The 27,997-nt window shown below is 57.2% G+C and overlaps 1 protein-coding gene across 4 annotated transcripts; it reads right to left on the bottom strand.

The window, feature by feature from the left end:
* Window positions 1-565: 565 nt before the first annotated feature.
* Window positions 566-27,997, bottom strand: VIPR1 (vasoactive intestinal peptide receptor 1). 4 transcript variants are annotated; one of them, XM_036431999.2, is made up of 13 exons: window positions 27,819-27,995; window positions 17,736-17,838; window positions 13,321-13,428; window positions 10,382-10,488; window positions 9,282-9,385; window positions 8,818-8,950; window positions 6,284-6,437; window positions 5,757-5,817; window positions 5,480-5,549; window positions 5,002-5,093; window positions 2,793-2,922; window positions 2,520-2,561; window positions 566-1,944 (listed from the first exon to the last, which is right to left on the bottom strand). In XM_036431999.2, exons 1-13 carry the CDS (start codon window positions 27,885-27,887, stop codon window positions 1,753-1,755), a joined length of 1,365 nt encoding a protein of 454 aa, XP_036287892.1. In that variant the 5' UTR covers window positions 27,888-27,995; the 3' UTR covers window positions 566-1,752. The 4 variants fall into 4 exon arrangements, 3 of the variants coding, with proteins under 3 accessions (XP_036287892.1, XP_045435409.1, XP_045435410.1); XM_045579453.1 differs by having other exon boundaries at window positions 9,282-9,382; XM_045579454.1 differs by lacking the exon at window positions 2,520-2,561 and having other exon boundaries at window positions 27,819-27,996.

The raw sequence follows: 27,997 nt of genomic DNA, 5'->3' as shown, positions 1-27,997 counted from the left end.
TCGAGCCTGCACTGAAGGTACATGCCCTTGACCTGAATCGAACCTGTAACTCTTCAGTTTGCGGGCCAATGCTCTATCCGTTGAGCCAGACCTGCTAGGGCTCAATCACTTGTTTTGGTGACATTTGTTCCGTCCTCTGTCTTTCTCCTCTGGGCTGAGTACTGGCAACAGCAACATGGTCCTCTCATACCCCACAGGCTCCTTGTCCGCAGGAACGGGTGCGGCCTGGGAAATGCTCACACGGAACCATTCCTGGGGCTGCAGACAGCTCTGCTTTGTATTGATCCAATAGAACCGTCCTTTTGGCTGGGTTTGGGGGTGGGAGGGCACAATGAAGACCTGGTGTAACTTGTTCGCACTCACAAGAGAGAATACCCCTCCGTCAGATGCCAGCGGAAGACCTTTAGAATGGTGGGCTTCTCCCATGGCATGCATTCCTGCCCAAAGTCAGCGGGGTGGTAGCTTCTGGCTTCAGTGTACCCCTCTCCCAAGTGTGTGTGTGGGGGATTGGAATCTAGTCCCCAGCCTGAGGTCACACAGGAACATCGACCACCAAGGAAACCAAGCCAATCCAACACAACATTTATTATTGCACGAATGAGGGTCTTCCGGCTTTTGTGTGGGCAGGAAGCCACGGGACCACAGAGGTGCAGAGCAGACACACGATGCCATGACCACCGGGCTGGTGTGTGGATGACACATGGGCCAGAGGACGCCTCGGCCACACGCCAGGGAGAGCCAGGGGAGGCGGGGGATGGGGTTCCGGGGATGGTGGCCAAGACAAGGAGCCGTGAGTCAAATAGCAAGAGGATCCAGCATGTTGTAAGATATAAAAGGCAGCAGTAAGAAGGCTGTGCTTTCGCTTTCCGGTCAGCCAGAGCGGAGTTCCAGTCCTGCCGTGTGACAAGGCCAGCTACCTGCTCTGGGAGGCTCAGCTTCTTGGTCTGGGAAGCAGGGGCAGTCCTTCCCCCCTTGCCGGGCGGATGTGGAGTAAGGGACCCATGAATGACATCTCTGAGCCTAGTTCTCGCAGTGGGCTCATCACAGGCAGGCAGCGGAGGAGAGCTCCCACGACCACAGGGATGGGTATGTTGTTGGCAGTGCCCTCGAATCGCTCCCATCATCCTCGGACCACCCCACATCGGCGGGGACTCTGAAGACAGCTGTGCTCCCCAAACTACAACTCCATGTCATATCTGCACGGGTTACCTCGAGGACCTGGCAGCTAAGAGGGCACTGGGGGAGGGGACCGCATCCTCAGAGAGATGCCCGAATGGGGATACTTAATCCAGAGGAAGCTGACAGCAAGGCTGGAACTTCAGGCACTGATGAGGTGGCAGGTGTCGGGTGACCTTTGGGGATGGGGGAGTGCAAGGCCTTTGTCAACCATGTTCTCACTGTATTGTCTGGGGGTGGGTGGTTGCCTTCCTCCTAAGTCATGAGGGGGCGGAGTCACTTGAGTATGCAAATTTCCTTCCGTTGATTGGCAGAGAGCCTTTAGGGGAGGAGTGTGATGGCCGAGCTCCACCCCACATCATCCTGGGAGCACCTCTCAGGGCTCCCTCTCCCCAGGCAGGCCCTAGAGCAGTGTTCTCCAGGGCTTCTGGGCACTGGCCTGGGGGCCAGGACAGCCTCCCAGCCCAGGGCTGGGGCCACTCGCCCGGGCAGGTCTCTGTCCCCCGGGTCGCCCGGGAGGGCGGGCGGGTGGGTGCGGGAAGGTGGAGCCTCCCTGAGCCCCTGGGCACCTGGCGGTCAGACCAGGGAGTCTTCGGCCTGGAAGCTGGAGGAGCGGCGCGTCCCCGGGCTGACGCGGGTCAGCATGGACACCTGTGTGCTACAGGTCGCCCCGTTACTGCCCCCGGGTGGGTGCTGGTATTTGGGGCCCAGGCCCAAGATGCCCTGTAGGTTCCAGCGCCGCCACTTCCGCCGTAGCTCTGCCTGCACCTGGGAGAGGGAGGGTGGTCAATCCCCAGAGTTAGGATGCCTGAGCCAGCCAGTCACATGCTCTTGGGGAATCTAAATTCAGAGACCCCGATGCTCCCTTTGGGGATACAGAGTTGGGATACTGGGGGCCAAGGTCAAATCAAAGCCTTGGAGTAGGGGAGGAGGGAGGCAGAGAGGGTCAGAGAACGCAGTCAGGGGGACGGAGAGGGGTGCTGCCTGGGGATGGCTGCATCCCCATTTCCCATCCTGCCCCCTGGATCACTTGAGCTCATCCCAAAGGACCCTTTGTAACCAGGGCTTCACCTTTACCCAGCCTTCACCGGCTGCGCCCACCCTCCCCACTCACTCTGCACACAGGCCCTCAACAGGCACCTGTCAAAACTCTGCGTTCAAGTAAAATGCAGATCCTAAGCCAGCAGGTCTGGCGAGGGCCCAGAAACCAGCATTCTTAACTAGGTCTTCGGGGCCACCATGGAGGACCACGCTCGGAGTAGCCACGTTTAACCCATTCTTGCTCTGCTCACCTCCCACCAGCATTTTTGGACCCTGGACACCGAGGCCCGGGAGGGGCTTACCTCGCCATTGAGGAAGCAGTAGAGGACAGCCACCACAAAGCCCTGGGAGGAAGGGAACCGGGCGGTGAGGCGGGCAGACCACAGGAGCCCCCAACCCTGCCCAACCCCGGGCCCCGGCCCAGTGTTCTCCTGGTTAAGCAAAGGCGAAGCACACAGCAGGTGCTTAATCAATACTTATGACGGCAGAAAGCCTGGAACCCAGCGGCATGGGGTGGGATCCCCTCCCCCTTTCCAGCCCAGAGAGGAATGCAGCCTTCGGTCAACAATTCTTACCTGGAAAGACCCCACGGCGAGCTCAAAGACCAGCTTCACCTTAGCCTCGAAGTGGTCGGGGAAGAAGGCAAACACGGTGTAGTGCAATCCAAACAGGGGGATCAGCAGGAGCGTGGACTTGGCCAGCCTCCTGGGGGCAGGGAGGGGCAGGCGGTGAGTCGGTGTGTCCATACCTGTGGGCAGGACAGGCCTCCACAAGGAGATGGGGACAACAGCCAGGATGTGCGAGGAAGAACTGCTGGCCCCCTAACTATGATGGGGAGGGGTCCTGTTCCATATCTGGGGTGTCTATGCCCTCCTGCCCCCCCAGCCCTCCGAGGCTGGAGGGAAGCACGAGGGAGAAAGATACCCCTCTATTCTCATCCTTCTGGACGAGTGACAAGGTCGTCCAGGCTCTGTGGCAGCCAATGGGGAGGAGTTCTCAGGCAACAGGAGAACCTGGTTCCCTCTCCTGGCCTCAGTTTCCCCCACTCTGTACAACGGGGTAAATGTATGCTCCACATATATAAACGGGTGACTCAGGAGTGCTGTGGGTGCTAACACACCCGGGAGACCCATTCTCTACTGGGAGAGGTCTGAGTGGTGGAGGGGTCTCCGTGTTCCTTCTCCTGCCTTGGCGGTCAGCCCAGGGAAGCCTACTCCCCCGCCTGAGGTCCCACAGCAAACTGGGGGCAGGGAAACAGGCCCTGCCCCTCCCATTCTGTCCTGGACCTGGTTCCCAGCCATGCCAACATCCCGAGCACTGCCACCCCTCCTTGGCTGCAAACCACCCCGGCCGCTGAGGCTGACAGATGGAAGCTCTTTTTAAATTGGAGGCTTATGGGGAGGTGGAGAGTGGGAGCTGACAGCCCTTCTCGGGGAGCTCCGTCTCCGCCTCCTGCCCCCCGCCCCTCTGCCTGACGACAGCTGTTCGGTTTCCATCTCACCCACGTGGACCTGGCAATGACCAGCTTTCTTTGCTGCGGATTCTAGCCCTTTCGAGTAGTTGAATGTTGGGAAAAACAAGGCCCACAGCAAAAAGCAGAGCGTGAGGGTGGGCAGGCCTGAGGTCCTACCCCTTGGCAGACTGCCGCCCCCTGTAGGGCCTTCCCTTCAGCAACCGGGAGAAGCCCCGCCTCCACACCCAGCAGCAGAGAGTGCGGGCACCCTGGGAATGCCCATCTCCGTCTCCTGTCTCCTCAGTGAGATCACAGGAGTCCAGAATAGAATCCTCACTCCAGCAGCTCAGGACGTTCCAGCCTGGAACCTTAAAACCACAGCAGACTCCACCAAAGAGAAGCCAGGCCCAGAACATTCTAGAATCCCAGGACTAGAAGGCCCTTGCAGGATGCCCAGGCTTGTCTTGTCTGTGCAGCGCTGATAATCTCCTGTTCCCATCTATGGGCTTGCAGACTCCTACTCACCGCCCCACAGACACCCTTCTCTAGTTTCTTTTGTTCTGTCTTCAAGCCCATTGTTCTCACGAGAACCTGCCTGTTTCTCCAGGACGCCCGGGCACAGGGAGCAGCCCTCAGACCCTGCTAAGCCAGGAGCATGGCCCCTGTCCCACGGAGACAGATCAGGAGAGGGACGCTGGGGCCCGAGGTCAAGGTGCCCCCCCCCCCCCCCCCGCCATGCGACATACTCCCAAGCCTTTGAGTGGAGGGCATATGTGTCACTTCCTCGCTTGTAAAACAGGAGCAGTTCAGAGGGGATGGTGGGGTGAAAGGAGATGATGGATGGAAACCCCTGGCTCATGCCTGGCATGCGAACCGCAGATGTTGCTATTATGACTGGCAAGCCCTGAGTCCTGAATATGGCTGTCTTGTTGGTAGATTGGGGGCTCCCCAGGACAGAGCATTCATCAACTGCATCTATTGGCCCCTTTCCTGTGCCAGGCACATGCCAGGGACTGGGCACCCAGTGTGGACATGACACAGGTTATCTACTGTCTTTTGCAGCACCCAGGCTCGGCAGCAGGTTCATACCTGGGTCAAATCACCTGCCAGCGAAGGTGGCTGCAGGAGAAGCAGATGGAGGACTCATGAGCCTGGACTGGTGGGGCTGGGGCAGAGGACACGTGTGGGCTGAGCCAGGCCATGGGGAAGAAGTGGGCAAGAGCAACGTGGCTTTTTGGTGACTCTGGAGGGGGGCACAGAGGGGACGTGGGATGCTTTGAGGCCCGGGCATGGGGATCCTGGGAGAGCCAGGGCACTGGCGTCACACTCACGAGTACGTGCTATTGTCACTCTTCCCGATGTTTGGGGGCTGCAGCTTCTGAACCAGGATGCGGATGATGCGAATAAATAGGATGAAGTTCACCTGGCGGTGGTAGGCCAAGGTTGGGTGGTCAGACAGGGAAGATTGTCCAGCTCCCTGGGCGGATGGCCCGTCTCGTCCCTCGGGGCCCTGCTGCTCCTCCATCTTACTGGTCCCCTAGCTCTCCTCACTTTTGAGCAAGCCATCTGGGGACTCTACTTCCCACCCCTAAGGCCTGGGCCTCCCAATCCTTCTCCTCTACTCTAGAGGAAAAACGCATCCCTAAGGCCGTGGGGGGTCGGGGGGTGGGGGGAGACACCCTGTGTTAGGCATTGGGAAGCCTAGGTTTCAGTTCTGACTAGACTGGAATTTCCTGTGTGACCTGAAGCAAGCTGACTACCCCATCTGGGCCTGTTTCCCCATCTCTAAGCGGCAGGAGGAGGTCTTACCAAGATGGAGGTGAGGATGGGGGCCCTTAGGATCCACCACAACAGTGAGGAATTGATGGTGTCCCAGCATCTGGGCAGGGGATGGGAGGGGAGGATGAGAGAGGTTGTCCTCAGTCAGAGAGACGGTCCGCAGTCCTCCCCGTTGTCCCCAGCTCTGCCCCCGGTCCCTTCAGAGGCATGGGCCCAGAGTCTGTTGCTCCCAAGCCCCCCTCATCCCACCCAGGGGATCTGCCCCAAGGGATGGCAGCCAGGAGGAGGGGGTAGGGTGACAGCTCACCCATAATCCTCAAAATGGATCCTGATGATGGTCCACACCATGGTGAAAATGCTGGGCACCCCTGTCAGGGCCGGAGGAGAAAGAGAGGAGAGGGCATGGGAGGCGGGAGAGAGGGCATGAGGGAGAGATGAAGGAGGAAGAACCAGAGAGAGGGAGGGAGAGAGAGCAGGGTGGGTTACTAGGACTGTGCCGTATGGTTGCATCGGTTGTTCACTGTGCTCCATTGAGGATTGAAATTTGTATGTCTGAGGGGCTGTGCCCACCCACAGGGAGAGTCTTCTCCGGCCCTGTGTTTCAAGGGCCGGAGGGGACGTGGAAAGATGTTCCTAGAACCTGTCTGTCCCACAGTTCAGCCTTGGTGCGGTCCCAGGGCACCTGCCCTAGGTCACACATTTAGGGGACCTCTATCAACCCTTGGCTAGAGACTTGCAGGTAGGACCCACAGTCCAGCAAGACCCGCCCCTTAGTAAGCTCCCCCAGCCTGGTCTCCTATGTCCCCAGCCTGGTAGCCCTCCCCAGAACCATACCCCAGCCGATGAGTATGTACCCCCAGAAGTACTTCCGGTCGGAGAAGAAGGAGACTACAAGCAGGGTGTGCAGGTACAGGCCCTCCACCAGCAGCCAGAAGAAGTTGGCCATGACACAGTACTGGAATAAGACCACCACGGCCTTACAGCCCACCTGCAGGGAAGGAGGAGAAGAGGGGTCTCATTGGGGCTAGCCAGGGGCCCCGCATGCCCACAGCCTTGTCTGGGTTGCTGTACAGCCGTGTGGGGATGTGAGCTCTGGGCTGGGGAGTTATTTTTCTGTTATTTTTGCATTATCCTCTTAAAAATATACTCGGTGGTTTTCCAATTATCCTTGATTTGAGATCATCTGATGGTTTGGAATAAAATTGTGGTTTTAATTATCCTAGCAATTTATCATCTTATCTATCCACCACCTACCCATCCAACCATGCATCCTCCTACCTATCCATTTATCTACTTATTCACCCACCAGACATCCATTACCTACTCACCCATCTATCTATTCATTTACCATCCATGCAATCATCCATCATCTATTCATCTTTCCATCTATCAATCCATCCACACACTCACCTATCTACCTCTCTATTCATCTTCCAACCCACCCACTAGACTGTTGCTTCAATCCATCTACTACCAACCCGGATACCTAACCATCTATCTATTCATTCATCTACCTGTCCATCAACCTGCTCTCCATCCATCTATCCATCCATCCATCCATCCACCCCTCTACCATTATATATCCTTTCTTTTTCTTACTTTATCTATCTATCCTTCCACCTACTCAGTCATCCACACACCTATTTACTCAGCCAGCCATCTACTTACCCATCCACTTAAATATCCCTCCCCCATTCACCTTATTCCAATTAGGACTGAAGGTGGCTATAAGAGGTGTAAGGGCAGTTCTCGCTCCCATTTGCCAGAGTCCACTGAATGTGTGGGGATGTGAGCTCTGGGCTGGGGAGTAGCCCAGATACGAGTGTTGAGGAGAGATGGGGACTGAAAAGAGAGAAGTGGGGTGGGGAGGAGAAATGAAAAAAAAAAAAAAAAAAAAGTGGAGAAGGGAGGGATGGCTATTCCTCCTGGGGGCCAGAGGAGCTGGTTAAAGAATGGGTTCCCCAGGTAGGTGAGGACAATGGAGGAGTTACAGGCCACCCTGAGTAGGGCAATCAGGGGCTCTGGGTTGATTAGAAGGTCTCCCGTGCTCTCCTAGAAACAGTCTCCCATTTCAGATCAAGCCCAGCCTCCTGTGAGCCAGAGCTCAAAGCCGCCGCCTCCAGGAAGCCCTCTAGCATCTATTCCTCCCAGTACCTGGAATGCAGGGTCCCACTCTTCCTTCCTGTGCCCTTGGCTTTGAAACATCCTCAGAGAACAGCCTACCTTCCGTTGTATAGTTGCTTTAGGAGAATAACTCAGCTCTTTAACAGGACAGTTTACGTGTGTTTCTCCAGCCTTTGAAAAGCTTCACGGAGCTGCTAATGAGTCGGGAAGCCAGTCTCCACAATTACCCTTCACCAGTGAGCAGCTGGTGGCTGCCGGCGGCTGCCGGCGGCTCCCCAGGCTCTGCCCTGACACTGCGTACGCCTGGGGCCTCGGGGGAGCTCTGGGAATGGCCAGGGTGGCTCCCCTGGGGGTTCCCTTCCCTAGTCCAGATGCCTGAGATTCCACTGGCACAGATCACCCCTGGGGAGAGGGGACTGCTCCCCCCTGAAGCCATGCACTGTGTCCGCCATCACTCATGGAGTCGGGGCCTGAGTGGGAGCCGGGGCTGGTCACCAGCTCTCTGTCCGAGCTCCGGGACACTCCTGAGCTCAGATTCACCTGCACGCAGACCCCTCAGTGACAGCGATGAATTCTCAGGTGCTCTGTTAATTTCTCTTCTCGGGGAAGCTCCCGAACTTGCCGATGCCAGGGGAGAACAGGAGGGGGGGCTGTGTGTGTCTGGACTGGCTCCACATGGCAAGGGGGCGTAGGAAGGGTGGCGTGGTGAGCAGAGCCCGGGTTTGCCGATGGCAGAGGGTAGAGTTGGAAGCAAGCTTGGAAGTCCTTGCACAGATGGGGGAACTGAGGCAGGGAGTTTCCCAAGTCACATGGGGAGTTAGAACAGATGTGAGGCGGCGGCTGTGGGCTCTGGCCATGAATTTATTTCCCATTAAGGAGAGACGTTTCACATTGATGGGGCCAGGTCTTCAAACCCCTCGGTGGCTGGGCACCGCCTCCCATTCTGGGGAGAGGAGAGGATTCAACGAGCTGCCAGGCAGGGTCAGGTGGGGGTTGGCCATCCATATAGAGGAGAAGAGGGTAAAGGGGAGAGAGAGAGATGAGAGAGAGAGAGAGAGAGAGAGAGAGAGAGAGAGAGAGAGAAGAGAAGAGAAGAGAAGAGAAGAGAAGAGAAGAGAGAGAAGAGAAGAGAAGAGAAGAGGAGAGAGAGAGAAGAGAGAGAGAGAGAGAAGAGAGGAGAGAGAGAGGGAAGTTACAAGAGAGATATGGATGAAGGAGAGATAGGACGGTGGCCAGGTCCTCACCGAGGCCCCGGAGCAGATGTCTGACTCGCTGTCGTCAAAGAGGATCAGGTCCTTGATGAAGACGGAGGCTGCCCTCAGGATGAAGGACATGAAGAGGTGCATGTGGATGTAGTTCCGTGTGCAGTGGAGCTTCCTGGGTGACATGGGCAGAGCTGGGAGGCTGAAGGGGCCTCGGACCCCCACCCAATACTGTCAGTGCTCTGAGCAAGGATACAGAGGAAGGAGCATGTGGCCCAAGTGCTGGTCTTGCCCCAAAGGGGGTCCCAGGTATTCCTTCCCTGACTGACCGACCGACCAACTGACTGACCAACCGACTGACCGACCGACGGTGGCAGCCGGGCCTCCAATGCCTCAGCCTCCGGGTGTCTCAGTCCAGAGCACAGGCCCCGCCCTCTGGTCCCCTACTCCCAGGTGCAAGGCCATTCCGTGGGGACTAGGCTAGGACAGAGGAGGCTGGACCTTACCTGAACAGGCTCAAGATGGCCATGGCGACCAGAAGGGTGGTGAGGGACAGGCCATAGCCGATGGTGTAGCCCATCTTCACGAAAACGTAGAACCTCTGCCGCTGCTGGCAGAGGGAGGTGGTGAGGATCTCCGGTGAGGGAGGGGGTGAATGCACCTAGGGGTATGGCAGGGGTGGGGCGCCCTACACATCCTGCCTGCCCATCCCTGCCTTGGCGGAGGAGGCTGAAGCCCAGGGCCCCCTTCAGAACCCAGACCCATGACGACCCAGTCTGCCTCCTAGGGAGACAGTCTGCCTCCTAGGGAGGGGGCTGATGGTAATCGCCCTCTGCTCCTTCGTGGGAAATGTCAGGGAAGGAGAGAGAAAGACCTCACATGTCCCATCTGTCCACGTGTTCTTTGGTCACCCCCTCTGTGCCAACTCTGGGCTTGGCAGCTTCGGGAACCAGGACTTCCCTCTGTGGGGAGGGAGGCACGCCGGGCACAGAGAAGGCAGAGAAGACACTGTGGGTGATCTCACATGTGGGGCTCTATCTGAGAAGGCTGTCTGGGGCGGGACAGATGTCATCACAGACACACAGATACACGCACACACGGGCTCTCACACCGAAGCAGCGAGGGCCACTAGCTGAGAACGCCCGTTACAGGCCAGCTCCCCATCAGCATCCCTGCCTGGCTCCTCACAGTGACCATCCGTGCTCCCCTGCTCTGGGACTGAGGGGGCAGTCCCGTTCCCATCCCTGCCCCTGACTGACTGTTGGTTCCCTCCAAGACCTGCTCCTCCTTTTCCTTCCCCAGGTGCCAGGGAGGATGGTATTTCGCTTCCTTGTCATGTCCGGGGCCGGAGCAAGGTCCCAGCAGGCAGTGGGTGGCCTGGCCAGGGGGTGCGGCTGCAGCTTTGGCTGCTCTGAGTTCTCCTCAGGAAAGCACCCTCATCAGGGGGAGCCAGGGGACAAGACCCTGGAAAGGCGGGCCTGGCGAGGGAGGAGGCGCGGGGAGGGCAGAGCCCAGGGGTCCTGGCTCCCGCACAGCCTGCCACCTCCTCCCCTCGGTGGGAGAGAGTGGAAGGAGCCTGGCGGGGGTGGGATGCACTGAGCCCTACCTCGTCCAGATCTGGTTCTTTGCCAGCCATGCCACAGGCAATGTCGTAGGAGCCAGGCACCAAGTCGGTCCAGCCCTCGTCCGTACAGCTGCGGCTCACGTTGTGGCCTTGGGGGAGGAGAGAGGTTGAGGCCAGGAGAGGGGCAGGTCCGTGGAGTAGGCGTGGGGCTGTCCCAGCCCTCAGCCTTACTCCTGTGAACCTCTGCTGTGTCAGACTCCCACCTAGACCCCAGGGCATCATGGGGGAACCTGGGCAGGGAGAAGGGCCTCTTCTACCTCCCAGCCCCTGCACCCCATCCTTCCCCGCTGCCAGGGCATTCCTGGGCTCAGCCCTGCCCCTTATCATGTCTGAACCTGACCCCAGGTGCAATATAAGTTCTGATTCTTATCCCAGCGAGCCTGGATCCTTGGCTCTCTGCACGATCCCTGACCCCTTGCCATGAGCTCAACGTTGACCCTTGTCACAGGGCCTGGTGTGGCAGATGCCTTCTTGGTCCTGTGGGTGCAGACAGCAGCCCTCTGGCCTGTCCACTGCTCCTGGGCCAGCCTGCCTGGGCCTCTGGGCCTGGGTTTCCTCCCATACCTGGTAGGGCTCAGGCGAGGAACCACGGGTGAGGCAGGAGGTGGGTGGGTGGGGCTGGGGGACACCTGATAACGGTGCTGAGCTCCAATCCGCACAAATGGAGATGCAGGGAGGGCCTGGCGGGGGAACCTGCCCAGGCAAAGCAGGATCTTGGGGCTGAACCCTGTGGATCCTGGGGCTCCAGGCAGCTTTGGGATGGTGGGGGCGGGGCGAGGGGAGGAGGTGTTCTATAGACCCCCTTCACACAGACTTGAGTTTTCCCAACCAGAACAGCCATCACCCTAAAAGAGGCTCTTCAAACAGTTGAAGGTAAAGACCGGATTGAAGGCATGCAGACCACGACTTAAAGGACTAGGCCCCAGGTGCATTCTGGGGCTTCCATGAGTGGCCCGCGCCAGGCCCAACCCCACCCGGGCCCTCGGACCCAGTTTGGGAAAAGGACTTCTCCCTAACCCTCTGCCATCTTGATCTTCCGCAAGGTCTCTTCCGCTCTCATGGTAAAACCGGGTCCCTTCCAGCCCTTCCAGGGAGAGCACGTCTTCCCGAGTCCTGGTACCCAAGGAGCTAGTGCTGGCCTCCCCCTCCCCCCTCCCCTGCACGTCCCATTGGCCTCACCCCTCCCCTGCACGTCCCTTCCTCACCAACTTCCCTCTTTGGAAGGCAAGGCCAGCTGCTCACACCCTCTCCATCTAGCTGCCCAGGAAAACCCACCCTGTTTCCTTCACATTTCCAGCCCCTCACCCTGCCTGCCTCCGACCTCTCTCGGTCATTTTCAGAGACACTTGCATGGCCAAGAGGAGCTGAGCAGGCTGCTCCCTGCACAAGGGCGTCGGGCTGGTGGGGACGGGGGCTCAGTGTTCCTTTACACTCAGCTTGCCACCAGGTGGGCCTCTGAGAGTCTGGCTCTGTCTGGGGAAGGGCAGCCCTTTCCTCATGGGCACAAAGGCACAAAGGTGTGGGCCCCGGGAGGCTGGCGGCCGGGCATTAGTCAGCCGGTGGGCTGCGGTCCAGGTTCTCCAGTGAAGGAGCTGCTTTGATCATCCCAGCAGGGCCAGAAGGAAGAGCCGTCAGGAGGAGGAATGCAATTAGCGGGCGTCAGGAAGGAATGCAATTAGTAGGTGCTTCCTGGGACTGAGGGGAGGCCGGGTGCCAGGCTCCGCGGATGGGGCCTGGGGGAGTAACCATCTCCGACCTGCCCCCGGGCTGGGCTTCCCTGGAGGAGTGCTGGGCGGGGTGGGTGCCCTCTGGAATAGGACACGCCTGTGATCGCTCCCGGATTCTGCAGGGAGGGCTTGGGGGTCTCTCTGTCATGGCTGAGGACACGCCCCTGCGGGAGGCAAAACTGGCCTGCCCCAGAGAAACCATGTGGTCCACCTCCCCATGCCTACTTTACAAACAGGGAAACGGAGGCCCAGAGAGGAAGAGGTCACCTGGAGTGGGCGGTGCCGAGTCTTTGTGCTGCACCCTTTGGATCCTTAGCCTACGTCCTCCCTGCCCTGCTCCGGTCCACCTCGTCCCACCGATGTGGATGCTCTCCGGATGCCCCCCCCAACAGGATCTCTGCGTGGCGGCTCCCCCCACACTCCAGGTCTTCAGTTCCTGTCCCTGAACATCTGCTTTACAATGCACCCCATCCCTCTCCCCCTTCCCCTCCCGGCACCGCTGACCATTGAGGACACGTGTGTCTGTTTTCTCGCTCAAGGTCTCTCCAACTAGAACGTTAGCTCCCTGTGGGCAGACGGGGTGTCGTTTATGCCCGCCCCCCCTCCACTGCCTGTTTGCCTAGTCCCGTGCTGGGCATGTTAGTAGGTGTTGAATTAACATTCACTGAGTGAAAGGGTGGCTGACGGACCACATTATGCTGTCAGCCTCTTCGCTCACTAGCAAGAAAGCCCACTTCCTCAAGAGGCTCCGTTTTCTTTTCTCCCCTGTAGGTGAACACAGCGTTTAGGCAGAGCACGGCAAGGCGTGGAAGCAAGGCCACGCGGCGGTTTCACGGAGCGGGAGAGGGCACCGGCTCCAGGCAGCGAAAGACTGAATCCAGAGCAGACCGGGCCAACGGAGCGCGGGAGCCATGATTTAATTAAGTACCTGTCAGCCCATCAGTTATTAATTGCTGAGCAAATATTTAGCGAGCCCTTCCCACATGGTTATCTTTAGGCGAAGAGTTAATCAAATCCCGTTAAGTCCTTCCAAGACCTGGTGCCAGAGCATCCTCTTCCAGGAAGGCGCCTGGATTGCCCCAGCCCCTTTGACACTCTCTCCCTTTCCTTTTCATTCCTCCGGGAGGCGAGACTCCACTCTAGTCCGCGCCACGTGTGCCTCCCAGCTCCCTTGCTCGAACCCAGGGCTCTTACCTTGAAGCGGGGAGATTAGATTGTAGATGAGGGGACAGGCCAAGACGACCACCTGGCCCCTCGGGGTGGCTGGCCAGCAGGTGATGTTGTCCCACATCTTGCTGCAGCCTGTGGGGTAAAGGCAGGGGACCCATGGGTCAGCATGGCCATCGGGTGCCTCCAGCCGCTCTTCTTCCTCCTCCTCCTCTTCCAGGCTCCCACCTCAAGGAGCCTGTGGTCTGAGAGGGGAGGCACAGCTTGCCCAGGCTGTACAGGGACCATCCTGACAGGAAGCAAGGAGGACTTCCCTGGGGGATTTCTTTGCTGTGACTACAGCTCCACAGGCCTCCTGCAGGGGCAGAGTGCCCCGGAGGACAGCACTGGGGGATTTCTTTGCTGCAGATTGGGGGTCTCACCCTGCATTTGGTGGGCAGGCGCCAGCTCCAGCATGGCCCTGCACAACGGTGAATGGCAGAGCTTCTGCAAGACTTTCAAGTGAGCCACTGGGCATGGGCACCGGTGAAATCTTGTTGTTAGGACCAGAGCCTGGACTCACCCCATTCTCCATACAAACACGGGCACTTATGGCACGTCTAACACGCACCGTATCCCCCGAGTGCAACTACTGAGTAAAGGGAGGGAAGGCTGGGCTTTGGCGCTTTCTAGACTTTACTGAAAGTTGTTTAATGTTTTGGGAAATCGCGTTCCCTACAACAATGCTGCCCGTGACATCGGAGCCAGGGAGGCAACCACCGTCTATACAAACCTCCACCCATAGCTCCCCCATTCCCTGAGGTTATGTTTATAGACCCAACCTTCTTATCTCCCAGTGGGAACTGGCCTGGCTTTGTTAGATAGTATTTAATTATAAATTACTGTCCTTCCTTCTTTTATTTTATTTTATATATTTTATTGATTTTTTACAGAGAGGAAGAGAGAGGGAAAAGAGCTAGAAACATCGATGAGAGAGAAACATTGACCAGCTGCCTCTTGCACACCCCCCTACGGGGATGTGCCCGCAACCAACGTACATGCCCCTGACCAGAATCGAACCTGGGACCTTTCAGTCCGCAGACCGACGCTCTACCACTGAGCCAAACTGGTTTCGGCTGTCCTTCCTTCTTTTATGTTACAATTAGAACGTCATTTAAAAAAATGAATGCGTGGCCACAGCTGGTTTGGCTCAGTGGACAGAGCATCGGCCTGCGGACTGAAGGGTCCGGTTCTACTCTGGTCAAGGGCACATGCCCGGTTGTGGATTTGATCCCTCGTAGGGGGTGAGCAGGAGGCAGCCAATCAATGATTCTCTCTCATCATTGATGTTTCTATCTCTTTTTCCTTCCCCTTTCCTCTCTAAAATCAATAAATACATATATTAATAAAAAATTAAAAAATGAATGTGTGTCCTGAATGTCATTTTATAATAGTAAAGGAGGCATTAGACAATATATTTTTTTTAAAGAAGTTGTTTATGGTGGGGTGATGGGTATATTGGAGTTCAGCTAGTTCTTGAGGAGTCTTCATAAAACTCACAAAGCAAGACGATGCCCCCAACTCAGTGAAATTGTGACACGTAAGGCGGGGGGGGGGGGGGGGGGAGGCGGAGGGCGGGGGTGAGTTCAGAGGAAATCCTGTATCACAGGCTGTGTATTAGCCCGAGACCTGGTGGGGGCGAGGGGTGCACAGTGGGGTCCGGAAGAATCTACTTTAATAGGCAGATGCAAATGCCATGGTTTTGCCTGTTCAGGGTCTGGCGCCTCACAGGGACTAGGACTCCGCTGCCCTCCCCAGAGAGAGGTTTAACTGTCTCTTTGCAGCCCTGCCAGTCCCATAGCTTTTGTTCAGGAAACCCAACCCCTGAGCCAAAGTCAACGCCAGCTGAGCCAAGCCCAGCCCAGCCCAAGTCCGAAGGTTCCCGAGTTCCCAAGAAGGGGGCCTGGGAAGAAAAGGTGGAAGGATGTCCCCACTTGAGGAAGAGCCGGGCCAGCAATGGGGAGGAGTACCTTCCAGGCCTTCAGCAGCCAATGGCAGCTGCCGCGGAGGCCTGAGGACACCTGGGCCCCCAGGGCTGGCCCAGGAGCACAGGCTGCCTTCCTCTGGGATCTTAGAACTTCTGCCTCACCCTGTCCTGAGGCTTCTGTCCTCACTGGTTCCCAGTCCCTCCTTCACTCCTGTGCCAACCTCTCTGGCGGCCACAATAGGGCCAGTCAAATCCTGCTGGCTGTGCAAGAACATTCATAATACCAGTCAACACTCCTGGAGCCTATGTAAGTGGGAGGAGCCATTCCCCCCTTTTCAATGGGCCACTTACTTAGTCGTCCCATTTTAGAGATGAGTTACTGAGGCACAGAGCAATCAGGGAACTAGCCCAGGGGCGGGAGGGGTTGCTCCCTCTCCAGCAAACCTCTTGCTCTCCGGTGCTGAATGGCTGGAAGCCGATTCTGCGGGGAATTTTCTCTGTGGGGCATTTTCTCTGTGGGGCATTTTCTCTGTGGGGCATTTTCTCTGTGGGGCATTTTCTCTGTGGGGCATTTTCTCTGTGGGGCATTTTCTCTGTGGGGCATTTTCTCTGTGGGGCATTTTCTCTGTGGGGCATTTTCTCTGCGGGGCATTTTCTCTGTGGGGCATTTTCTCTGTGGGGCATTTTCTCTGTGGGGCATTTTCTCTGTGGGGCATTTTCTCTGTGGGGCTCTGTGTTGCCTCCCTGACGGCACTGGGCTCCACCTCCACCAGAGGCAGAGCAGAGGAGGGAGACCAGGCCCTGTCCTTGGGGAGGTCACACTTGGCCTCAAGGAATCTCAGTGCCACCAGGCTGGGCGGTGAACTGTGCTGGGCACAGGCCAGTGGGCAGGGCAGGGGAGCTCGGGAAGAAAGACAGGCAGAAGGACGTGGTCCAGGGAGCTTCCTGCAGGAGGCAGCAGGGTCTGGAGCAGAGAAAAGGTGATGGCCAAGAAAATGCTGGGCATCTGGAGGCCTGCTGTCCTGGGCTGGGCCTGGATGTATTCTCTGAGTGTCCACCCAGGGAGACCCACCACGTGTCACCAGGCCCACAGAGACACAGGGCCCGGCTGGCTGTGTGTGCCTGTGGGGGATGGGGAAAGGGTGGGGGGAGGGGGGACTGCCACCTAGCAGGAAGGAAAGATCAAACAGGAGCCTGGGGTGGGGGATGGTGAGGCAGAGTGGGGACCTCTGCCAGGTCATTTCATAGACCTGTGTGCACAGAGAGAGACACACTTACTGACAAGCGCTCCCAGACACACAGAACCACAGACACATGCAAACATACATACATGTATGCTCACTTGGACCCAAAAAGACCAGACACAAGTAAACACAGGCACAGAGACATGATTTGGACACATATGCATAGACATGACAGCGTATCACAGATATTCACACTCACACACTCAGTACACCAGGCAGATACACCTGGGCACGCCCAGGCTGCACAGACACATGCTCTGACACACAAAGACACCCAGAGTCAGACATGGAGCTCAGACCCCAGAGGCACAGAAACAGAACCAGGCAGACACGAGCCAGGAGCACACACCTGCACCTGCCACTGCCTGAACACGTGCAGAGCCCCACATAAGGTCATGGGCAGACTCACCACTGCCCACTGACCCATACCTGCCCTCCTCTGGATCCCCAGCTGGCTGCCTGGTGACAGGGTGTTTGTTGCACCTGACAGGCACCTGGTGCCAGCAATGATCTCATGAGGATCACAAGAGTGGCCGGCCCTTGGGGCCTGGGAGGGATGCAGGGGGGCCTCCAGTCTGGGGTCCGGGCCTCTCTGAGTTGTCCACGATCCAGATCGTACCACTGGGGCCCTGCTTCCATGTCCCGGGGGGAGCATCGGCAGTGGGCAGTACCCCTGGACCCAGGCTCAGTCTCAGGGGCCCAGGAGACAGGAGGGCGCCCCTCCGTGAGCTGAGCGAGGAAAGCTATCGGCAAGGCTACTCACGCTCGCTGATGGTGCAGGAGGAGAGAGCCTGGGCGCCGGGGCCAAGAAGGAAGGACCCGGAGGGGTCACATAATTGTCAGCCTCAGAGGCGGCAGGGGACTGGGGAGCCAGGAAGACATCACCCCACTTTTCCCGGAGAAGAGGGGTAGGGACCGCCAAAATACCAAGGTAGCTGCACTCACTTTTCTGAAACCCAATTCATATACTCTCCTTAGGCAACAGCTGGGAGCTCCTCAGACTTGGGGTGGGTGATGGGAGCATGGAGGTCTGTTGGTGCCTTCCGGCTTCATCTGGCTCTCCAGCTTTTCCCAGCATGCTCTCCTCACCACCCAGTACCCCCATGGTGCTGCCCCCTCCAACACTGTGCAATGAGTGTGATGTGGATCAGGGCTCGCACTGTGAGAAGTGGGGCTCCTCGGGGGTCTTAGGTGCCTTCTTTGTGCCCCTCTTCCTACCGGGGCAGGCTCACCTGCTGTTTCATTCCACAGCGGGTCCGCCTCCAGGCACTGCCTGTGCTCCACCTCGATCATTCGCATGAAGTCACACAGCTCCTGCTTGGAGGCCCAGACGCTCTGCAGGACAGAGACAGGGAGGGGACTGTCAGCCTCGTCCATGGCCCACATCCCATCCACAAACTCCCAGGAGCATGGGTTAAGTAAGGGAGGCCTGGTCACTGGACTGACCCGGGTTCCCGTCTGAACCCCAATCCCAACCTCGACTCAATCCTAATCCTCACCCCAGACCAAAGCCTGACCTGACCTGGATCTTATCCAAAACGTGTTCCTTGTCCCCAAAGCTTGGTCCGCCTTGAGGACCCTGTCCTGGCTTCCTGGTGGCTCCCCAGCCATGCTGTTGGTAACAGCTGTGTCTCTTTGAGGGTAGCATGGCCCACCGAGGCGAGAGGGCCTCTCCTTGGAGCCCAGAGTTGGTCCACGGACTCTACGATTGTCCAGCTTGGCGGGCGCCCTGGGAGTTCTCTGTCCCGTCTTCAGTCCCTGTGACGGACGGGGCCCAGCTAGTGCTGCCTCGTTACAGAGACTGGACCCTGGCCTCCTGTTCCTGGAGCCAGACCTGGAAGGAATCCAGGAGCCTGGCTGCATCTTCCCATCTGCCCCCATTCTAATAGGAGCCTGTGCTCAGTCCTCTGGTCACCAGCTAGAAGGGCACACTAGCCCTTGCTGCCAGACCTCAACTGCCTCCCTCTTAGCTTTTGAATAATTCAAGCTAAGTCAGACCTACTATTGGGGGGGTGGGGGTGGGGTTAGGGTTAAGGCAGTAAGGGAAGCCCTCCCAGGATGGCTTGCCACCCACCAGGCCTCCTCTGTCTCTGGAAGGCGGGGAGAAGCTTGAGCTTTCTCATCCCCTCCCATCCCCTCCCCTTCACCCTACCTAGCGATCAGGGGTGGGGCCAGACCTGTGTGCCAGTGGAACATTGGCACTGGAGCCAACATGTAAGTAGGGGTGATGGATGCCTAGGAACAGCCAGAAAATTCAGGTCTGGGGAGCCGTTGGGTGGGGAAGGGCGGGTGAAGGCCTCCAGGAAGGAACTGCTGGGCCGGTGGCAGCCTCTGCCTGTCTCTTTGGCTTTAGGGAAGTGGCTGCTGCCCCTGGGAACCCCGTATCAGCTTCCTCATTTCTGCTTAGGGAGGAGAATGTCACAGTCCCAAATAGGGCACCGGGGGAGAGTCCAGCAAGACTGTGCCAGAATCAGATTCTCGGTGTGTCTTCCAGCTTGTCCTCCCCGCCAGGGGACAAGGTCTTCGCCTCCCTCGGCCTCAGCTTCCCTGTAGGCTAAATGGGCCTTAACTACCTCTCCGAATGATTAGAAGGGTTCTTGTAGAGGGAAGTCACAGATTGGAGGAGTTCCTCCTTATTTCCTGTCTTTAAGAGGGTCCCCATCTAGCCAGTAGGCACCACGGGTGTGACTTTGACCATTGTTCTAAGTGAATTGCCCCCCCTGAGGGATAAGTGCCCTGGGTGCCAGTGAGCTAGCTCTTCCCTGCTGCAGGGAGGGGGGTCCAAGCTGAAGCCTGACCATTCTGTGTCCAAGGGCCACACGGCTGAGACCCTTCCCCCTCAGCAGCTGTCTCACCCCCTGAGGAAGGCTTGGTGGAGCCTCATTGTCAGAGGTCCCCAACTGTCCCAGTATAGCACCACAGCTGACCACGCCCAGGTCCAAGGGAAGGACTCCTTATCCAGGATATGTTCCAGACTTCCCCGCATCCAGACCTCACTTGCCCACGTGCCACAGGCCTGGGAGCCACAGTGACCTTGGCTTCCATCTTGTACCATTCACTTGACTATCCAATTGGAGTAACGACATTAGCTGATCAGTCACTTAAAACTTGGCACATTGAAAGTAACATGGATCTGTTATGGAGAGGATGATGTTATTTGTATAACTTTCAAAGAAAGGATATGAGCCTTCCAAGGAAGTGCACTGTGATCCCTGTTTGGCGTCGTGTGCTTCCTCTCTTGCCCATAGGGTTATTCAGATGAAACACTCCAGATGCTCTGTCCTAAAGGATCTGTGGCTGGCTCAGGCATGGGAAGAGTGGTGGCCAGATGGATCCCAGAGGTGGCCTCTAGAAGAGGAACCTGGGGATTGGCTACTCCAGGTTGGGTCCCACCATCTTGCTTGCTTGGAGGGAAGCAAGTCCCTTCCCAAAGTCCCTTCTCAGTCCCATTGTCCACCAGCAACAGGGTTCAGTCTGCCTTCTGGCCCCTTCCCAGCCTTGCCTGCCTCTCCTTCCCATTCCTACCTCTTATCTCCCACACGGTAATGGATCTATTGGATGGTAGTGGATTTATTGTTGCTGCCTTCTACCCTCCTCTGGTGCCATGTCCTCATCTCTATCTGGGAAACCACCTTTTCTCCCACTCCTAGTTCATGGGTTCTGATGATCTCTCTTCTAAGGAACCAACATGTGACCAGACTTGAGTCAGTCAGAGTATTCCTGGCCACAGTATCTGGCACATGGCCCAAGTCAAAGCCAGGATGTTCATTCCTGGGACTCTGGATTAAGCAATTAGGGAAGTGGATCTGTTCTTTTCCATTGGACTGGAAACCTCAAGGAATGAAAGGGCTGGAGCTTCTGCTACCATCTTGTTGCCAAGTGGAACGCAATGTGGTAGGTTTTGAGTGCCACACAGCTAAAAGCAGAATACAGAGACGGAGACACACTGGGCCCTCTTGACATGATCGGCTTCCCTGGGCAGCCATGCCTGAACCCAGCCCTGCTCCCAGCGGCATGAGTCAATACCTTTCTTTACAACTTGAGCCAGTTGAGTTTCTGTCTCTGTAACCAAGAGTCCAGACTTGAGCTGGACAGGGCAACGGATGCCCTCACTTGTGGGGCTCTCTTAAGCTATGTTGACCAACAACATTTCTTTTCAAATCACTGAGGGCTTCAGAGGATTCTTGGTGACTTCTGCCTGCTATCATAGTGGGGGAAGGATGTTGGGTCACCTGCTCTAGCCAGTTTCTGCTGCCTCCAGCAGCACAGTCACAGAGCACTTCTGCACAGGGAGGTAGGAGCCCCAGAGTAACCTGGATTCGGCGGTGTCTTTGAATAAAGTGGGGGTGGTCTGGGAAATGAGCTCTGACTTCACCACAATGTAGTTGAGTGCTGGGCCCCATCTGGAAACAGGGACCCAAAGAGGGCTGAGGTCACCCGGCAAATGAACATTCCTAGAAGGGACCAACATTTCTGAACTTTTGTCTGAACTACATCAATCTTTCTCCACCATCTCGCCTTGGGCCATCTGGTCAACCATTGCCCTTTGGGCCAAGGCAGCTCCCTCTAGTCCTTATCACTGAGGAATTCAGGCAGACTTTGGACTTCCTCTTCCACTTATTTCCCTATTCTAAACATCCTCATTATCCCTCTGGACTCCAGACACATGAAATTGGAAAATTCCCAGCTGGATACAGGCAAGCCTGCTGATCCATGGAAGGGTTCCACGGTAGGACATAGCTGGGGTGTGGACTTCATAGAGAATGGCTAGTAGAGGTGGGAGGGTCTTTGAGGATGTGTAGCAGGTGGATAATTAGAGGTGGAGTAAGAAATTCCAGAAAGTAGGAGCTCTGTGCACAGAAGCATGGAGGCATGAACATGCTGAAAACATTCAAGGTTGCAAGAACCCTGATGTGGCTGCAGCAAGGAGCCCTGGAAGCATCAGGAGACAAGTTGGGAGATATTGACAGGGGCCAGGCTTCATCAGTTCCTGCTTGGACTGGTACAGTTTTCAGTCCCAATACCGACAACCTGAGGGATCTTTATAAAATGTGTATCCCCATCCTCATTCTCCTGCTTCAAATCTCTGATGGTTCCTATGGCCTAGGAGTCAAAGCCCACACTTCAAAATGCATTCAAGGTCCTTCCCAAGCCCACACTTCAAAACACATTCAATGCTGTTCTCTCACAACTCGTCTCCTGATGCTCCACGTGGAGAAGAGAAAGCAGGGCTTTCCCACGCCCTCACCAATTACTGCGCTGAGGTCCAAGTGAGCTTAGAGTCAGCCTGGCCTTGCAGCTGGGTTGAGGCTGGAGAGTTCAGGACATCCTGGGTCCCCATCACCTTCTCTACGATAGGAGTGCCTGAGCACAAAGAAGGCACCTAAGCAAGAGTGAGGGAGTCCATAGCATCTCTTCAGTCCTGGTCCTCTGTGTTCCCTGCCAAGGAGTTGGCTGGACATGGGAGGTGACGGACAGAAAGTTGGTGGGAGAATCCTGACTCTCTGGTTGGGGTCAAGGATTAACCCAAGCCTGTTAATTCCATCTGCTCAGCTGGGGGCCCTCCTCTCTATCCCCATTGGGAGGGGCTTGGGAGAAACCCTGCCTTCTCTGCATGTGGCATTCCTGAGATTTGGGGCAAAGGCTGGGGAGGCTGAGGATGCTGGGAGTTGAAGCGGTTAGATGCTAGGGGCTCAGAAAGACAGGGAGGGCCCCGCTCCCATGTTGTAGGCCATCCCTAGCTCCCTCAAAGGGAGCCTGAGACCACAGCGTTGAGTCAGAACCCTCAGCCTCATCCAGGCAGGAGGAGTCAAGGGAGACAGAAGCAGTATGCTGGGGGAGCACTTTTGAGGAGCACTTCATTGTCTCAGAGGCGATTACCATGCAGCAGATTGGATTAGGTGAGACAGGAGGAAACTTCCTGCCTGCAAATTACCGAGCACTGGGAGCCACGTGAATAAGGGGGCTTGTTCCTGCCGGGGTAGGGATGGTTGGAGGAGTCTGGTGATTGGGGAGTAGAGGGTAGGGGGCTTAGGAATGGTCCCACTTACCATTCCCCCAATACCATCTTATATCCCCTATTTCTTTAAGCCCACCCCAATTGAAATAATGGAGCAACGAAGAGTCCCAGGGGAAAACTGAGAACCCAGAGAGAAAGGCACACAGGAGCACACCCCAGCCTCCCAGGTGGACCCCCTCCATTTTGGCATTTGTGTTGGAGTTGGTAAGGAGATGGAGGTCTTGCAGTGGATGGGGAGGGGCAGGAAGAGAAGAGGGTGGGGAGGGGTGTGGTGGGGGCACGAGGGAAGGTTAGGCAGAGCATGGAATGCAGAAGTCTCAGAAAGGAGGAGAATCACCGCGGCTTGGCAGAGGGCGTGAGAAGAAGCTGAAATCAGACCTCCTCTTAGTGGGAAGGGGCACAAGGGAGACTCTGGGGGGCCAGAAGATATGTCACTAGGTGATCTGGGTGGTGGCTACACAGGCGCACACATGTGTGACCATGCCCAAGCTGTCACTTCATACTTGTGCATTTTACTAATTAAAAACTATCTTGAAAGGCCCAGGGTAGCACGCGGCACCTGTAGCCGTGTTGGAAGAAGCAGTTCTCCTTAGGAAGACAGCAGAACCAGTTAGGCCCACAGGGTCTGGAATGCGACTGTCTGCCACTCCCTGGGTGGTGACCTCAGGCCAGGTATCCCAGCTCACCTGTAAACGGGGACAAGGACAGCACCGCCTACTTCCGGGGCTGTATTGTGTGGAGGGTCGCATGGGAAGTACACTAGGGGACAACGGAGAAGTGAGCAGTAATTACCCACATGCCAGGCCAGCCCCTCGTGCCGAATTGGCCTTTCTGGGACCCCAGCCTTAATGCCCTGCGTTGTCCCACCCCCTGACTAATGGCAGCTGTGCCATGGAGGTTTCCAGTCTGGCAGGTCCCCTCACCCGCTAAGGTAATCATTTCTCTCCCCTGCCCTGTATTTTTACATCCTTTAGCCAGCGGTCTGAATCTTCCCTTCTCTGCAAATCCATACTTTGCCGAGCACACCTCCCCCTGGGGAAGGCTGAGCTCTTGCTGGTAGGAGAGTGGAATGAGAACCAGTGTGTGTGGAGCGGGGTAGTAAGGAAAGGTGGAGACAGAGATGCAGGGGTGGGCTTGGGGCGAGAAAGCTTCCCAAGGCTCACGGTGGCACCAGGACAAGGGCTCTTGCTGTTAGAGAATGCAAGCAAAGACGATCAGCTTGGGGCTCGGCCTGGGTTCATCCAAGGGCTTTTCTTGCGAGATCTACTTAGGGGCACAAGTCCTTTAGGATTTCCTTGCAGAGGATCACGGTGGCATCCCGAAGCAGGGGGCAGCGGGACTCTGTTTTAAATCCCTGCCCCTTGGAAATCATCTTGGGTACCCTTAGGGCAGCCCTCAGTTTACAAGCATGAGGTCTGTGGGTGATGCTGGTGTTGGGATGGCCTGAGCACCAGCTCAGGGGGCCACAAGGCTGTGAGTCCCAGAGACACCAGCACTGGACTGCTGGTGACCTCCTTCCTCCTCTGATGACTCGCTGAGCAGGAAGAACTTGCTTCTAAGACAGTAAGAAGCATGTCCTAAAAGACAGGGACCCTCACATCATGAGCCCCATGAAAGGGGGTGCATATAAAGGACCCTGTCCAGGGAAGCCCCTCGCTCAAGGCTCACGCTCCCTGCAGCTTGCTCTGCAGCCACAACACGCCACAGGCAGGAAAGCTCTTTGCAAGGAGACCAAAACCCCGGATAATATTGATGCTTGATTCCAGGGTTCCTGGAGAGATCTGAATATTAGATCTTAAGGAACCCTGTTAATTTTGTGAGTTGTGATTGATGGTATCATAGTTATAGAGAAAAATGTCCTTTGGTTTTTTGAGATTCATTGTAAAATTATTTGGGGTAAAAGGTCATGATGTCTATAATTTATCTTAGAAATACTTCAGCCAAAACAAACAAACAAACAAAAACACACACACACACACACACACACACAAATGATGCAAATATTAATTAAGGCTAAAGATTGTTAAGGCTAATAACAGTCAAACCTAGGAACTGGGAGGGATGAGTGCTATTGTAGAAATTCCTATGCTGCCATTTTTCTGATGTCACTGCAAAAAATGAGTCTTTCCATGTTTGTTATGCCATTCTTTACGTTTTTACGCGTGTCTGAAAATTTCCCAAAAGCGCCCACTAAGTTTCATTCTCTTTTTCTGAACTATGTCTCAGGTATGCGAGGGCTTTCACACACAGCACATTTTCACACACAGCACATGTCACCATGTGCAGTGACAGCTGCATTGTGTGGGGAAGTCAAACAGGGGAGGCTGGAATCGGGGAGGTTAGGAAGAGGGACCGGGAGAAAGGGATGGGGCTTTGGCTAGCCAAAGCCCCTGGCTCTATTCCTGCATTCACAGCCAGCGGGACCGCAGTGAGGAGATCGGGCAGGTGGCAGGTGCTGCCCAGGTTGGACTGCCACTGAGAATGCCCACCATGTGAGGAAGCCCATCGCCTGTCACCCAGCCCTCCCAGCACCCCCTTGGTTTGGAGTCTCACCCCCACCCCCCCAACTTCTTCTAGCGCCACTTCTTTAAAATAGACTCGCCCAAGCCGTGGTATTTTGTGGAAGAGCCAAACTCAAGGGTCCAAAGAGCCGCATGTGGCTCAAGAGCCGCAGTTTGCTCACCACTGAGTTAAAGGAACCACACCTTTCCCAACCCCAGAGCCATTCCAGGCTGTGGGGGGATCTAGAGGCTTCCTCCTCCTTCTTCTGGGGTCAGGCCCATTGGTTCAGCCAACTGAGGCTGTTTCATGATTTCAGGTGGAAGGTTGGCCTCTTTTCATGGACCTCCTCCAGGGAGACTTCCCTGACTGCTCCTCTCAGAGACCCGGTTCTGGGAGGCCGCACCCCACACCCATCAGGACTCTGCTTCCTAGGTCACTGGCTCTGTTCTTCCCCACTTCCCAGGTCAAGGCCCGGGTCTGTCCCTCCACTGTGGCACCCCTCCCCCCACCTTTCGGCTGGGCATTGCCCAGAGCAGTTCTGCTGTCAGCGAGGAGCCCCTGTGCCTGCTGTCTGGCAGGTAGGAGCAGTGGAAGCCTGACAGGTGGCCTTGGGGTGGACTTCCTCCTCGGAGACACTGCAGGTTTTCTTCCCCTGTTTTTGCTTCCCTGTTCAGAGATTTCCCCTTCCCAGCCTGAGGTCAGGGCACCATAAACAAAAGTGATAAGGCCTTGGGCCTTCAAACTGAACTTTGCAGCTGCCACTTTATGGCTCTGATAAGGTTAGTCTCCCTCTCCCGCGCCCCCTCTTCCCCTCCCCTCCTGCCCCCCCCCCCCCACCACCACCACTTTGAGTCCGCTGGAGCAGGATTGCCTGATGTCCATTCAGTGCAGGAAGGAACAAGTGGCGTGGGGAGAAGAAGAGGGAACTGGGGCCTCTCCCTCCAGCCTGTCCTCACTCGGTCCTGGCTGAGTCCCTTCTCCTCCCTCTGTGGGCTCAGCCCTGCACTGGGCTGTGGGGGACAGGAGAGGAGACAGACCTCAGCCCTTGATCCCGTAGGATGGTCAGAAGAACCTAGGCTGGGAGGTGGGGAGGGGGGGTGGAGCTGAAGGGTGGGGTCAGAGATGGGAAGGCTGAGTGGGCTGGAGCAATCAGGGAAGGCTGTCTGGAGGAGGAGGTATAAAGTGAATAAGATGTGGAAAGACAGGGAAGGGGAGGCATTGGAGGAGCCAGTCTCGGGTGTCTCAGGAGGTGGGGGGCAGACGTGACCTAGCATGATAGGAGGGCTCCTTAAAACCACTCTTCACATGGGCTAAGAGGCCTCCAGAGATGGGGGACCGGGTGCCAGTGGTCGTTCCAAGATTCCTGGCCCATCCAAGGAGAAATTGAGTGATCGGAGCCCAGGGTTGTAAGAGCTATCAGTGGTACGAGAGCTGTGGCTTCCGGTCCTGAACGTGGTAGGGATATGAGTGCTCAGGAGCTGGGTCTCTTGGCTGGCAGTGGGAGGAGGGGAAGCACTTGCCAATGGTCACACAGTCTGCTCCCGGGACAGGCAATGAGCTCCCCGTCCCCAGGGTGTGCAAGATACCAGTGAGAAGGAAACACAGATCCCTGTCCTGGGGAAGGTGACAGTAAGGGAGGTAATCATGGGGTAGAAGAGCCTAGATCAACATACCCCACCCACCCACCAGCCAACCTGGAGCTGGTGGTGCCTGACCTGGAACCCTGAAACTTGGGGTTCAGGCCCTGCACGAGCAGCAACCCCCGACTCCTCAAGTCCTGGGGGAAGGGGAGAGAGAAAAACCAACCGCAGCCCAGGCCTGATGGGTAGGGGACAGGTGCGGCTCCTGTGTCTTTGGGCCTCACCTTACCCATCGGCAATATGGGCCTGAGTCGCTTTAGTGTATTGAGTTCTTCCTTGATGTTCGAGGGAGATGATCCTTGTGTCTCCTGCCTCCAATAGGATCAGCCTGGCAGCCTAGGTGAGCCACCCACAGATATGCGAGCACACCCACACATGGGGCACACTGGCACACATCAGGGGCATACCCATACCCATACCCATGGGGGTGAAGCACAAGTGACAGGAAGAGGGAGACCGCCGCTTGCTGGCTGTTTGCCCCCAGCTCAGCCTTCCCCATGCAAGTGGCTGGTCCTTTCTGGTAAAATCCCCTCGCCCCCCTCACTGCCCGTATGTGCCTTCCACCTTTGGCTCCCTGCCTTTCACCTCTGCTAAGCGAGGAGGCACAGGGAACGGTCTGCTGGTCACCCACCTGAAGCCCCAAAGCTCCTTCCCAGCCTGGCCTGGGGTCCCCAGCGCTGGATCTGGGCTGAGACGTCATTCCTCCACGGAACACACAGCGAACGCCCCGAAGACACCTCTCCACCGGCATCGCGCACACACAGCCCCCCTCCCACCCACCGTCTACCGTCCACAGCCCCAGCGCTGCAGCCCCTGAGCTCCCCGCTCCACGCACCCCCGCGGCCACAGCACGGAAGGCGGGTGGAGCGCGCTGGCACCCACTGCCCCCCGCCGGCGCCCCGATCGCAGCGCGGAGCGGAGCGGGCTGCGGGCTGTGCGCCCGGCGAGGGAGCAGGGGCGCCCGGGACCAAGTCCCTCCGATCCAGACACGGTCCGAAGCGGCCCCGGGGGGGGGGGGGGGGGAGGCGAGACCCCGCGCCCCGTGCCCTCCCTCCCCTGGCACCGGCGGCCGCACCAGCAGCGCGTCTCCCGCCGCCGCCGCCCCCACCCCGCACCCAGCTGCCAGGCTTCTGGGGGGCCCGGCGGGCACTCACCGCGGGGCGGAGGGCGCAGGCGAGGGCGCCCGCCAGCAGGCACAGCCGGAGGGCCGGCAGCGGGCGCATGGTCCGCCGAGAGCCGTGCCCGGCGGCCCCGCGCCGGCAGCGGGCGGGCGGTGCTCCGCGGTCGACGGCGGGAACCGGGCTGAGTGGCGCTGGCGCGGCCGCCCCGCGCC

This window comes from Pipistrellus kuhlii, unplaced genomic scaffold, assembly GCF_014108245.1.
Source record: "Pipistrellus kuhlii isolate mPipKuh1 unplaced genomic scaffold, mPipKuh1.p scaffold_m20_p_11, whole genome shotgun sequence".
Classification (NCBI taxonomy): Eukaryota; Metazoa; Chordata; class Mammalia; order Chiroptera; family Vespertilionidae; genus Pipistrellus; species Pipistrellus kuhlii.
This window is presented reverse-complemented; position numbering and strand designations above follow the sequence as displayed.